Source organism: Sebastes fasciatus, chromosome 11 (genome assembly GCF_043250625.1).
Source record: "Sebastes fasciatus isolate fSebFas1 chromosome 11, fSebFas1.pri, whole genome shotgun sequence".
NCBI lineage: Eukaryota > Metazoa > Chordata > Actinopteri > Perciformes > Sebastidae > Sebastes > Sebastes fasciatus.
The window spans coordinates 14,045,479-14,060,799 of NC_133805.1; the positions used below are offsets into that span (position 1 = coordinate 14,045,479).

Genomic DNA, 15,321 nt, shown 5'->3' on the forward strand with positions numbered 1-15,321 from the left:
TATTCGCAGCAGCAGACGCTGCGCCAGCCCACCACCAGCCTCTTGAGAGGTTACTACGCAACGGCGACCGTGATGACACGGGGTCAGAGGTCAAGTGCCTCCTTGATGACAGCCCAAAATGCCAGATTGTTATCCACATGCTGTGCCAGACCGGGCCCGCTGAGACGCACACACTGAGAGTTTGTACAGTGTTAAATAGTGTTTTCTTTGGCTGAAGTTTGGCAGCGATGACTCTGGAATCTTCCATGCAGGGTCCACCCTTAACCCACCTGCCAGCCGTGATGACACACACTGAGGCAGCTGTAGCTGTATCTGTGTGTGTGTGTGTGTGTCCGAGCACTGAACCCTCTCATGCTGAGGAGTGAACTGAGTTGTGGCACACATTGGCTGCCAGCTGCCATGACCTCATTCACAGCGAGAGAGACAGAAAGAGAGCGACAGAGAATGGGAAAATGCGAGCGGCCAAAATGAGACGGAGGTGTGTGTGTGTGCGTGCGTGCGTGCGTGCGTGCGTGCGTGCGTGCGTGCGTGCGTGCGTGCGTGCGTGCGTGCGTGCGTGCATGTGTGGAGGGCATAGAAATTTCACACAGAATTACACCATGACCTCACTCTGTGATGTGGTGACCAACTGGTCTGATGGGAATATTTGTGCTGGTGTCATCAGTCTTTGGTTAAAAATAAAAACACTGTACAAAGTGTCATATTAACTTTTAATTCACTTTACATTTTAGAGAAATACCAGTGGGCAACCTCTGGGTCTGAGAAGTGAAGCCAATACAGAAGTGCCTTAAACTTGCATTCCTTCTAGTAGCCAGCAGGGGGCGACTCCTCTGGTTGCAAAAAGAAGTCAGATTGTATAGAAGTCTATGAGAAAATGAGCCTACTTCTCACTAGTTTCAAGTCTTCTTCAATACAGCATGATGTTCATTTAGTAAATTATGGTCCCATTTAGAGTCAAATAGACCATAAAGCAGGGTATGCTTTAGGGCGTGGCTACCTTGTGATTGACAGGTCACTACCACTGCGTTGTCCGGTCTGGGAGTTGTCCATGTTTTCATCTTACAACTTCAACCCTTTCACAGTGTGTTTTCAGTTCATGACAGCTAGTTATAACCTTTTTAGTCGCCTAAAAATGTCTCATTCAGCATTTGGTTGTACTTAGCTCCACCCTCTCGTGTCACTTCTGGGTGCAAAAACCCAAGATGGCAACGGACAAAAACCAAGATGGCGACGGACAAAATGCTGAACTCGAGGCTTCAAAGCGGCCGTCCACAAACCAATGAGTGACGTCATGGTGACTACGTCCACTGCTTATATAGTCTTCGAGAAATACAGACAATGGCCTTTTATAAAATTGTACTTTTTGAAGTGTATTTTCAGCTTTCCAGGCTTAAGTAACTATATGGTTCATGTATAGATTGAAACAATAAACTGAATAGAGATACACCAACAGAGCATTATCCAGACCTTCACATAATAATGCTCTATTGTCAACAGTAGTAGAAGGTTTAACCTTGCATGCAGTGCAGTGCAGACGCATGAATAAACGGTGCATCACTTCTCCTATCGAGGTGTGAGACACTCTTACCAGAAGACGCGTCAGTTCAGCGAACACATAAAAATAAATGAGTGCTTGTGGTGGATGAGGTAAAGACAAGCAGCAGATAGATACATGAGATACATGAGATACATAGAGAGTTGTGTCATCCACTTCCCTGTCTGCCCGAGGTGTGACGACTCTTTTCCTCCGAACAGGAAGCACCAGCTGCCGTTCCTGGAAGAGACCCCTACGTCAGTTTAACCACACAGAGCTGTCTGTGTGTGTGTGTGTGTGTGTGTGTGTGTGTGTGTGTGTGTGTGTGTGTGTGTGTGTGTGTGTGTGTGAGATCATCTTTTAAATGGCTTTATATGCTGAAATATGGTGTTAAAGACTAATTATTGTTAACTAAAAGAACAATAAATATTATTATATATTAAATATTATTATTTTATATTATATGACTATGTGAACCAATTGAAATAAAAAGTTAAAAGTAAAAAAAAAAAGGTTATATAAAAAAGAATTCAAGGTCAAATTTGTGTCGTTTTCTTTACTTATGTGAAAACCAGAGATAAGCGATAAAAAGAAATATTTCTAAAGAAACAATAGGTCTTTTTTTTAAATTAACATTCATTTGAATGTACATCTATGAGTTTATGATGTGTTCTTTTTAACACGGTGTCACCTTTACCCCAAATAAACCAAAACTCGTAAGTGAACAAAACTGAAACTGAATAAAAACTAAACTAAAACTGTCTCGCCCACGCTGGAAACTAACACATTACACTGAAAATGACATAAAAATGGAAATAACATTCTAAAAATGAAACCACAATATGAACAGTGGTTAGGATTTTGGCTCGTCGTGTACACTGACATGTAGAACATAAACTGTCTGCTACTGTTACATATTACCATGTGTACCATACTATACTATATAAAGTGTGAAGGCAAGCGTCAGTCCTGCTGACTTTTTCAACTTTGTTTCACTGAGGAATAGTGATAAATTATTACCTGGTGTTTTTGTTTTCCTCCTGTTGTGCTGATATTTTTGCAGACTCAGGCTATACTCATTAAAATTACATTACCTAAATGAGAGCGTGCCAGGTTCAGATCTGGGTAATGTTGCACAACTGGGGAATGTTTGCTTGCATGTATTGGTATTGGCGTATGACTTTGTGAGGAGGATGCAGGATGAGTCAGAGGAAATGTGTGTGTGTGTGTATATGTGCCAGTGTATGTGTGTATGCTTGTTCATCCTGTTCATTGTTTATTCCCATCAAAACAAAGCCGCACGAAATCTGTGAAACAAGGAGTTTTGCCAACACTTGCCACTGGCGTAATTCTCTTTCTCTCTCAGTTACTCTTTGCCTTTCTCTCTCAATCATCATCTCTCTTTTTAATCCTTGTTTCTCTGGCTCATTGCTCAGACTATAGTTTGCTAAAACTAGCAGTGGTTAATAATTAGAGGAGTTAATACCTAATTTTTTAATAGTTCTTTCTCTTGTCCTTCTCTCAACAGGAGTGGCAGCAGCTCTGTCTTTCTGAAGACATTTGTGGCATGAAACCAGATCGCATACGTCTTTCATTCATCACCTCCTCCTCCTTCATCTCCCTCTACCACTCTCCAGTCAGGAACTTCCGCTCCACCGCATTGATGAGGTAACGTCAAGCTCTACGCAGCGCAGCACCCACCTGCACAAACACCACCCTCCCCTTCCCCCTCCTGCCATCAGCCTTTCCATCGCAGCCATGGGGCAGAAGATCTCTGGCGGCATCAAATCGGTAGATGGTCGCGGGGAAAGCGGCGGCTCCCCGTCGTACCGGCCTTCGGCGCACCGCCGGCAGCACCCAGAACTGAGGGGCCCGGATTTCTCCAAACCACCCAGACTGGATCTCCTACTGGACACGCCGTGTGCTGGACTGGAGACGCAGCTCCGTCACGCGTGGAACCCCGACGACCGCTCGCTCAATATCTTCATAAAAGACGATGACAAACTGACATTTCACCGCCACCCGGTCGCTCAGAGCACGGACTGCATCCGGGGAAGCGTCGGATACACGAGGGGTCTCCACGTGTGGAAGATCCACTGGCCCTCCCGGCAGCGCGGCACCCACGCCGTGGTCGGGGTGGCGACCTCAGAAGCTGCTTTACATTCTGTTGGCTACACGGCGCTGGTGGGGTCGGACTGTGAATCCTGGGGCTGGGATCTGGGACGCAACAGGCTCTACCACGACAGCAAGAACAGAGCCCACAGCGTGCTGCCCTCTTACCCTTGTTTCCTGGAGCCGGAGGAGTCGTTCACCCTGCCGGACTCTCTGCTAGTGATTCTGGACATGGACGAAGGGACGCTGAGCTTCATGGTGGATGGACAGTATCTAGGAGTCGCGTTTAGAGGACTGAAAGGCAAGAAGCTGTATCCTGTCGTCAGCGCTGTGTGGGGTCATTGTGAGATAGCAATGAAGTACATCAACGGCTTGGATCGTAAGTACCATATATTACACTACATTAACACATACATACTCAATGCTGATGTTAGATGATATTTGTCTTTACAATAGTCTTTAAAGTCATGGTTGGTGGAATACAAGAATAGGAAACCAACAGTGGCAGCCCAATCGTGACGTGTCTCCACATGTCCCAGGTTGTTGTAAGACTTTCAGTTTGTTGTGTAACTCTGTGAAGTCAGAGATTGTACTTTTGACACATTTCCTTTTCGAAGGAAACGGGGGGAAAGTTAGACAGAAAATCCACTGTGTTCCGCAATATTCAAGGGAGTGATGACACCGGTTTCTCTACAGGAAATGTAGAGGCGGCAGTTTAACATCATGTGTCGTCATTTTATAGTGTGCGTGGCTCATGTTTCTATAGAAATCTTCTCTATGCCATTGCTTTCTTTCAAGCTGAAAGAGTAACAATGTGAAAAAAGTTATTTTTCATGGATTTGGGTTTGCCAAAAACGGGCCAAAATCGTACGGTGTATGCCCAGCTTTAGAGGTTACAGGTCACCTCCTGGATGTGATTTCTCATTTTCTCTTGTCCCTGTTGGAGATTCTCTCAGACTCATTCCTCCAGATATTACAAAGCATCAGTTCTTGTGTTGAGGTACCTGAGGAAGCATTAACAGATAATTTCCTCATATGTAGTCTTACAAACAGTACCTGCAGGTATCAACACCATATTACCGTGCTCATTTTGGCTGTTTCAGTGATAGTCTTTTGGGTCACCACCATGGCTAGAAGGATTTTTTTCTGCACTGAATATTTCCTGATTATAGCAACATTACATCCAGCCTTCTAAATGTATCAAGCGGTTGTTGTGTCTGTGTAAAACAGCTGTGGTCTCAGTGGTACGAGTCGAGGGAGATGAGTTCATAAAGAGCAGTTTGGATGTTGGGTTGAGGTATTTGAATATGGGTTGTTTTGTTCCCAGGAGACGCTACATTCTGTTTGACTCCCACTGTCTGTCTACATGTGTGTGTTATGAGAGAAGAGACAGGCTTTCCTCCCATCGCAGTCTAAACAGCGACTCTTTGAACAGCTTGTTAGAAAAGCTCTTAGACACACATCGTGGACACCTACACACATAGACACACACCTGCCAGGAAGGGGAAAGTGTGTTTTATGAAAACACGCTTATGATCTGACTCTGGCCGTCTCCCTCCCCCTGTGTTTGCAGAACCCCATGGGTCTTATTTGATATCACAACAGGGTGTGTTTTTGTGCGTTACCCGGCAGAAAGCTGAGCGGAAACCCATCTCTCTCTGTAGTTTGTTACATCTGATTTCCCTTTGCCCAATCACCTTAAATGCCTCTTTGAAATTTTGTCTTAGAAGTTTCTGCTCATAAGGGTCGCCACGACATCAACAGCCTGTTTTCTACTCTCTAAAAAAGAGGTCGCGGGCCTCATTCTAGCTTTAAATTGGATGTTTTTGGTGTTAAAACTGCAGCTGGCCAACTAGAATATGAATCAGAATGAAACACAAAAGAGTTTGCTGAATTTCAAGGCTTGAAATTCTTAACCTCTGGTTTAAGTCCCGCCTGACTGTATGTGTGATGTCTGGTAATCTCCTACACTCAGGCTTAGTTCAAAGTACATACTTTGGCTGTTGAAAGCAAGCACATCACCTCAGCCACTTCCCATTTATGGAGCCATCTGCTGGATTTCACGGCGAGTCTGTGTGATGGGCCACCTCGGAGAATATGGAGAATATTGAGTGTGTTCAAAGCCCTCGCTTCCACAAGCACATATACTTCATGCTGTGAAATGAGGTTTGACTGTTGAAAATGTGCACTGCTTAATGCATGGAGGAGAGTGAAGGTTGAAAGGCTCATCCTGATAGGTGTGTCTTAAGGAATATGAAAAGAGGGAGTAGGTGGAGAAAGGAGGCAAGCAGGGATGTGTATGTGTGAGAAACAGACAGACACAGCAAGAAATTTAGGAATACATATTTGTGATCTGAGCACAGCACAATGAAAACTAGTAAAGGTCCAGTCACACCAGGAAGTGAAATTTATCAGTGCGTCTTCGCTAAATAATTGTTTCTCGTAGGTTGGTGAGGGTTAGGGTTAGGGTTAGTGGGATTATTCCTTATTTCATGGGCTATTTGGGGATTTATACATTATTATTACATACATTTGAAGCATTCAAATACTGAGTACGGAGATCGATTACTACGGCAATGGTCGAAGCTTCGAAGCGTTCGGGTCAGCCCTAGATAGCAAGCTCGTTAGCTCAGTCGATGACAATTTGAATCAGATTTATTTGCCAAGTACATGTGCACATACAAGTAGTTTGACTCAGTTTTTTTGCATCTCTCTTGATGTACTCGCACAGAAATACAAATAACAGCTATGGTAAATGGACTTGGACTTATATAGCGCTTTTCTAGTCTTCCGACCACTCAAAGCGCTTATGGGACAAGCTATAGGGACAAGGACAACAAAGCTGGACACATAAAAGTAAAGAAGAGACAGGAGTGTTAGTACACAAGTAATGAAAAAATAGGTGTATATATAAATATAATAGGAATATATAAATATAAAAAAAGAACCAATGACCAGCACTAAAATAAGAAATAAAAATGTCTAGTCAAGTATTCTGTAAGTTGTAAACAATACAACAACAAAAAGAATTAGATACTGAATGGATATACAGGGACTGGATGATTATGTACATATGTACATGTAAAGATGTTTATATATTGTATGTACAGCATGTAGAATCTATATTGACAGTGACAGATTATAAGTAAGAATTGTGCATTAAAAACTGTAAAATTATAATCTATAACTGCAAGATTGTTAACTCTCCGTCAGCAAGCCTGTCGCTAGTAGGTCAATTAAGTCTATTGTACTATTGACTCCTGTCTCCTAACTGTCTACACACCATTCTTCTGTTGGGGAACAGTTTATACTCTGACAGAAAAAACTTGACACGAGCAAATACACTGATCGCAGAATTAATTGATTTTGTCACAACATGTTGCGGTTTGGCGAGGCCTTAAAGCTGTTGTCTCCCGTTAGAAATCAGTCTAAGAAGATGCTTTACAACTATGCATGCCAAGACTCCTAAACAAAATAAATGAAATCATATGTGTGTGTGCAGACAGACGAGACAAAGGTTTACTTTTAGAAACAGACCTCAGGTAGGGGAAATCCACTTGGACCACCAAAGCTGAAACAATGCTTTTGGTTTCTCATTCCATTCACACATAACCACATTCATAGCTGAGAGGGCTTTTCGGGGTTATTAGTGCTCTGAATCTGAAACAAAATCTGTGACGAGAGCAATATCTCCAGATTCAGAGGTGAAGTAAATAGCCTCGGGGCGCCCTCTTTGTTGCAGAGTCGGCAAACAGCCTGTGATTACAGTCTGTGTAGCGGTTTCATTCAATATCAGTTTTGAATTGAATCGGCTTGTATGCCCCGCAGATGACTCGGATAGCGAGAATGAAGTCATAATTGCTGTCGGCCTGCGAGAGTGTGAATGGCAATGTTGCAGTATGCGGTCAGCTAACAGTCATTGTGTGATATCTTTTGCCGCTTTCATCCCTGGTAATTGCTTAGTGTATTATCATTTGCGAAATGTGTTGAGTTTAAACCTCAATGAGTGTAACGTATAAAATCTGTTCTGTGTGTTTATGAGGGTATGTATGGTCATGAAAAATCCTCCGGGTAGCTCGGTAATGACTTTATCTAACAGGCCTTCCCATGAGAAGCGACTATTGGATTGTTTTTGAATTATCGTTGTGAGGGGAAACAACATGACTGCAGGGTATTAAAAAAGAGATTTATAGATGCAGCGTCTCGTCGCCACAAACTGTTTGCTTTTCTCATCACTCCGGCTCAGGCCTCGCCGCACCACCACGAGCACTTGATCATCACTTGGCTCCACCTCAGATTATTGCACCCATTCCTGCAGTGACAGGACACACACCGGTGAGACGTACATAACCAGCAGCACTATGGTAGTTTCGGGAAGATCACACAAAGCAATCAGGGTCAGGGAAGTATGTGCACTAATGCAAATACATGCTGAGCGAGGTCGAAACTGCATTATCCTGTAAATGTGATGTAAATTATTCATCCTCCCACCGCCGTGACTGAAGAATTTCTCCTCTTTCATCGAGAGGTGAACAGATCCCTGTTAGCCAGATAGTGCGTGTTTCACTTAATTGTTGCTAAATTACATAAATATGTGTAACTAATTTATTTTTCTTCCTTGAAGCACGCTCTCATCTGCTTCTGTCTAATGTGTGTGTGTGTGTGTGCATATCTGTCTCTCTCGCACACACACACACACACACACAGCTCTGTATTCTCTCTCGTCCTGTCTCTATAATTGTACCAATTAGCGGCGCTTTGATTCACTACAATGGGAGCTGTCTTAGCTTCGGCCCTGATATGTGCCACTTCCTCTCTTCCTCCTCCTCTCTTCTCTTTGTACTCGAGCGAACATCACACCAAACTCCAATGTGAAATCGGGCAGCTTAATGCTGCCTTTCTTATCAGCTAATGCACAAACCACCCAGAAATAGACCTTTTCTGGACCTTTAGAGGCCACCGTTGGGCACGTACGACTGTTATCAGGTGAAGACCTTGTAAATCCAATTTGGGAGATTGGTTTTAACTTCAATTGAAAGATTACATTTCTTTCCTGGCAGTGAAGTCAGAATGTTTCTTTTTTTTCCCAGTTGCTGAAAAGTTGACATTAAAGGTTTATTATCCAACAGCTGTGATATGATTCACCAGCTCAAACCAGTTTCAGCCTCAGACAGTTTAGCTGACCGGATGACAGGACCAATCATTACTGCCTCAGAGACGGTGAGGGAAGCAAAAAACAGGAGAAAACAGTGTGGAACAGGGAAGTTGGGTTGAAAAGAGGGAAAGAGAGTAAAAAAGAGGAGGGAGATGGTGACAGAATGGAAGAAAAACAGACTGAGAATAAGTTTAAAATACCAGGATAAGATCCTAGAACTAGCAAAGACCATACTGACGTTTTTATCAGGAGAAGGATGGAGCCAGAATACAAAGGCAGCGAGAGGGAAAGTAGACAGCTAGCAGAGCCGTGAGACGATGTGAATGAGGCAGTGTGACACTGACACCCGGATAGAAAATTGTCATATTTTCAAAGAAGTTTCAAAACACACCCACGTCTCTGCACCATCACTTTGTCTATTTTAACTGCACTGTGTGAAAAATGTCAAACACACATCATAAAGCCTCTGGACTTCCAACTCCGCTGAAAGAAACGTGGCATTTGCAGCATGCAGACACAAATACTAACGCTGGGTTTTTGTTGGCAGGGATTAATTCATACTTCATAGTTAAAATCACAGTCGCAGGCTTATTCAGGCATCACATTCCAGCAGATCTGTCAACGAGAAGTGACCCACTTTTCTTTTTTTTTTTCCCTGTAAGCTGGCCTGACCTCCCTCCCTCTCCTCTACTATTTAGTCTGCACCACATGAGCTAACACACTCCAGGTTAGACCTAAACCAGCTGCTGCCGCTGCTGTTCACCCAAACTACAGAACACTGATGTGTCCACAGGGCATTTTTTTTTATCTCGGGTGATCGCCTCGCTTCCCAGGATTGGGCCGCCACTAGACACAAGGCCCTGACACCTGATTGGACGAACGCTTTCCCTCGCGGGCTGCTGCTCCCAGCTTTCAAACCAGAACCGAATATGGCGGCTCGTTTGAAAACTTTCTTCTCTCATATTATGAAAATAGTTCACCGAAATATGTTTCTGAAAACATTTTATGCGAGAAATAAGCCATGCAGTTGCTGAATCTGTCTTTATTTTTGTTTAGTTTAAAAGTTTCTAGGGAGTTTCCAGAGGCAGCGAGTCGTGCCGGACGCCCCTGATTTGCATAAAGTAGTCTAGACCTCAAGCAAATGAGGAGCAGGCGTCGTGACGGTCCGTGTCTCGAATCACGCCGCTACGCTACCAGAATGCGTGGAAAGGACGGAGGCTGTGGACACGTACCATGAGACCCATTTATAACCAGCATGCACAGTTATGATCATTTTGTAGAGCACATACAATTGTGTAACAATAAAAGTATTAGGCTGTTCCCTATTCATTATTGTGATTTCCCCTTGCATGCGTCTGACAGACTTGCCAGTAAAAAAAGCTTGGTTTAGTTGATGTCATTGTTGGAAAAACAAACATCTTATCTCAAATTAAATAATCTGAAATGAAATCTTTCTGGGTTTGTTGTTCTCGCTGACGCAATATATCAGCTTCCCAGTGCATTACAAATATCCCTTTTTTCAATGATTTACATCACGATCACTGTCGTGTTTGTTCAAGATAGGACTTCGGGTTAAAGTGTTGCTTCACATGAGTCACAAGAAAACATTTTCACAGTTTCCCCTCGTGATGTTAAGGGCAGATATTTTTGGGTTTTATCTGCTGACGTTTTGAGATATTCATCTTTCTGCCGCCGCTGCATCACAATGAAGCTGAAGTTTAATTTGTGCTGCTCAAAACAAAAAGGGAAACTCAACAGCAACATGTCCTTCCTCTCTTACTACTTTCTACTGAAGAAATAGTCCTAAATAAAATGTCTACAGGGAGGTCTGTAGATAATCCTGTGTAACATTTTTAGAGCTGCAACGATTAATCGGTTAGTTGTCAACTATTAAATAAATCTGCAACTATTTTGATAATCGATGAATCAGTTTGTCAAATTTTTTAAGAAAAAAACAACTAAGAATTCTCCGGTTCCAGCTTCTTAAATGTGAATATTTTCTATTTTCTTTACTCCTCTGTGACAGTAAACTGAATATCTTTGAGTTGTGGACAAAACAAGACATTTGAGGACGTCATCGTGGGCTTTGGGAAACACTGATCAACATTTTCTGACATTTTATAGAACAAAAAACAAATTGATTAATCAAGAAAATAATCAACAGGTTAATTGACAATAAAAATAATCGTTAGTTGCAGCCCTAACATTTTCCCAAGCCAAAAGTCATTTATCAGTTTTGATATTCCAGTCACCTTCACTGCATTCACAAATCGAAACCGTCAACATGTTTAGACGCCACTTACAGTAAGCAAGAAAATGTGTTGATTCGGGTGAACTGAACCTGAAGGTTGGGTTAACCTCAGCTCTGCTTGGTTCGGTGCACTTACGTTTCACTCTGTTCCATTACATGTGCGTTCATGGCGTGTTTGAATTATAAATCTTCCTGTTGGACAGAGTGACTCAGCTTACTGGTGGCAGCCTGGTTGTCAGCCAGCTAACGTCAGAGTTTCTCACTAACTCCTGGCTGTGTGATATGTGGGTCAGTGGGTTAGTTCTTTATCTTAACTTCGCTGTTGGCTGCAGGCGTACTGGCTTCAGCTTTTTATACCTCCCTGATTTGTCTCCCTTTGCATTTTGCCGTCACATGAGCGTGCCCTTCTCTCTTTGGCTGCTTTCTTTTCTCTTTCTGGTTGGTTTCCCCTGAAGTGTTGGCTCCTGCATATTTAGACAAGCCACCAGCAGCTCTCGCTAGAGCCCACGCATTGTACAGACACACAAAAGTACATGCCGTGTGTTTTTCTTAGACTACCCAACACTGATTTTGAGTGACTCTCAACACAAACTTTTACTTCAGCTAAGTTCAGGTTGGATTGATGATTTTAAATGCAAACTCAGTTAAAATTGAGAGAGCAGTTTGTGTCTGCACCTGCATTATAAACTACACAAAACACATTACAGGCTGATTGTGCACATTTTTATCGTGGCTAATTTACGGTGCCCACGCAGTTACTTAATAGCTTCTGCAAAACGTCTGAGTGGAGGGCAATCTATATTCCCTAATTGAATGTCCTTGTTGAATGGATGCCTTTGTCTCTGCAACTATTTTTCTGTGACCACTTCTTGACATAATCTAACAAAATGCCTATGAGTGGCTGTTCTGAAACGACACTACACGATTATATGACTTACAGAAAAGGCTCAGATATGTGTTTGAAAGTGCCTTATGTTTTCTCCTTCATCCTCTGCTTGGAGATCTAAACACCCCCAGCTCCGGCGGAGAACAGTGGTGTGATGTCAGCGTGCTTGTAATCAAATATTTAACAGCAGAGATGAATAGAGGAAAGGGGAAGAAGTGGCAAAGAGAAACATAACACATAAAACAAGACAGAAAAAGAAAAGAGTAGGAGGGGGGACACTGGCGACATGCGAGGAGAGACAAACATGTATAAAACAGGAAGCCTAAAAAGTGAAGATAGTGATTTTTTTATGCTGGCTAGTGTCGTAGCTTTCAGGAAAGATGCCTACTGACAAAAAGAGGGTTTGAATAAAGCAAGAGTGCGAGTGAGTAAAGAGAAAAAAGAGAGGCCAAAACGGAGAGAGTGTGAAAAGATAAATAAACCACAACATACAAACAGAGAGACAGAGGCAGCAGTGAGATGTGCGACTGATCCCAGATCAAAGTGTAGCAGCTAGAATGCAGAGTGACAGACAGGATGATAAAAGGCAAAGAAAGAAAGGAGATTCAGATGAGAAGAAGACGAGGTGTGTAAATAGTGAGCGAGGGGCAAAATTGAAAGTCATGTCAAGTGGTGTCAGTTCTGTGGAGATCACATGAAGCGATAAGCGGTGGAGGAATGAAGCTGCTCAGAGAGGAGGGAGGCAGCGGAGAAACCGGCTGCTAATGAACGGCTGCAGGGCAGAACTTTGATTGATTAGTGAAGATAAGAGTGATCAAATATGAATTAATGTTTTAGAAGTGTATTCACACACTTACAGTACAGAGTGTAATGCCTACAACGATGTGTACTACTGTAGGACTCGTAGCAAACACTTGATTCAAGGAAGGAAGCATAATGCTTTATTTAAAGAGTGTGATATGAAGGAATAATCAAAATCATCCTAAGCAGATACAGTGTATTGCGTTCTGTTTATCAATATCTGTATCACTATCTTAACAGATTGTGCTTTCACACCTAGCCCTTTTTGGTACCGCTGAACCGAGATCGCCTGAAAAGGTGCGTTAAACTACTAGTAGATCCATCTGCTGATCGTGAAATCTGTTCAGGAAGCGATCTTATTGATCTGTATTTAAGGCCACGTATAGAAGCACGTCAGCACGGATATTTGCCCTGATTAATAGGTCAAAAGCTGTTAAAACTGCTGTGCTTGTATCTGACTCTGTGTACGTTGTCAGTTCATTAACTCCATTAAAAAGTGAGTGACAGCGATCCCACAGTAATACACCTCATGCGCGTGTCCGTGAGCTCCCCGACGTTCACACTATGTGTTCGCACCAGTCATCTGGGAGTGTGCAAAGGGGCTTTTGTAAAGTCCCGTCTCTACCATTATTCATCATAACATGCGGTCGATTTGCAGTCTAATATTACTAATATTCTTATAATCAGTTATTAATCAAAGAACATTTGTCAGTCACCAGATTTTGATTTCCCCATGTGATGCGCTAATGACGCAGGATGACAGTTGCCAAATCTGTCCAATCAGTGAGTTGCCTGTCAGTCTGTATAACCTCATGTTTACTCCTCTGGTTTGTTTGTAAAAAGTCAATGTGAACCGTAACCGGACCAGTACTAGAATGCAACAGTCATTTTTCCCCTTGGTATCGACCAAATGAACCGAGCTACAGATGTGAAAGCACCGGCCATGCTTGCAGCTCTGTGAGGTCGTTACTTTGGCACAGCCACTCTTTGCTTACATCATCACGCTAACATGCTCATAATGTTACCATGCTGATGTTTAGCAAGTATAATGTTTACCATGTTCTCCAAATTAGTTTAGCGTGTGCGTACATTAGCGTTAAACAAAGTAAAGTTGAGGTTAATGGGAATGGCTTATCCAATCATCCACAATCTCCAGCAGAAAAACTGACAACACGACATCCAGTTCTGTTAAGTGGTGCCTTTGCTTCAGTCGATCATGCAACTTTATTGACCGTCTAAAGCTCTGTGTCTGTATTACTGGTACAGCATTGACCTGGTTTAGTTCTTGAACTTTAGACAGATTCCTAGACTGCAGTTAAGTTCTCTTTATAGATCATTTGTATACTTGTAAACCCACATTAAGTTAAAAAGCCTAGTCTTGGATTAACTAAACCAGCGACCTAAAGGAAGATTAGAGTTACTCCAGGACTCCATAAATGTGCTGTTTATCCTCAACGAGTTAGTGGCAAGACATTACTGTTTTATTTCTGTTTTCACTCTTTTTTTTGGTACTTCTATTGTTTTATCTGCTTCTTCTCATTGATCCCACCACATTAATGGGCTTTTATTGATCCATTCCAGCTTTTACGTGCACCACGAGGCCATAGCCATGAGCACCTGCTCTCAGTAATGAGCAGCCTTAACACAGGTGCTTGACATTAATCTTGTTTAACATAAGTAATGAATAACATTTGGAGAAAAAAAAAACAACAGTTTCAGAAAGCCACTTTTGAAACCTGAATGAACTACTCTAGATTGACTCCCTGCCCCTATCAAGGAAACCACTGGCATTATTAGGATGGTGATTCACAGATATAGCTGTTTCTATAGCAACCCGCCTGCCAACACCTTCACCTGAGTGCCTCGGAGATATTATATCTTGGTTCCCTCTGCTTCAGTAATGAACACGGCAGCCTATATTCCACGGTAAGTTATGGAATGATAGCAGACGAAGTTTGATGAGCAGATAACCAGCGTTCTTGTATGGACTGATCACACTTGCACATGGCAGACATTTTTAGAAATACAATTTTAAACAACATTAATTTATTACATTGCAACAGCTGAGCTCAATAGATGGACTTTGTGTGTTTCTGTGTGTTTGTTTCTCCATGCAAACATGCTATAACTCTCCAAGGAGTCCATGTGCAACACCAAATCTGTTTGCTTTCTGTCTGCTGCCAGATAACAACTAGATAGAGGCAGGCACGATAGCTTAGTTACCAACTGTCAAGTGAATATTTTTAACCCAAATTTGGGATTGTTGAATATAAAATGAAAAACTTCAGAAACACACCCACAGGGGAAGTATTTCTACATTGCATCATTTTTAGTCGGCATTGCCATTTATTGCATAATTCTCTTTTAGCCTCTTTATCTTAACATATTATGATTCACATTAACGCACTTGTATAAAACCTGAGCCACAGAGAGACTGAAAAGGAGGGATGGAGATGGATGACTAGAGACAGAAGGATGGTTAGGCAATGGAGGGGATAATACGAATCTCATGGGGAAAGGATGAAGGAAAAGGAGGCAGAGAAAAAGCATGAAATCTTTAATGCGGGTGCTTCCCCAGGAAT

General features: G+C 42.5%; 1 protein-coding gene across 2 annotated transcripts in view; it reads left to right on the forward strand.

The window, feature by feature from the left end:
• Positions 1-15,321, forward strand: part of LOC141777006 (SPRY domain-containing SOCS box protein 4-like) — an 84,196-nt gene that overhangs the window by 39,490 nt on the left and 29,385 nt on the right. For both annotated transcript variants that reach the window (XM_074650913.1, XM_074650914.1), the window contains exon 2: positions 3,063-4,025. In XM_074650913.1, coding sequence (XP_074507014.1) covers positions 3,293-4,025 — 733 coding nt within the window. In that variant the 5' untranslated portion in view covers positions 3,063-3,292. The remainder of the gene's footprint in view (positions 1-3,062; positions 4,026-15,321) is intronic.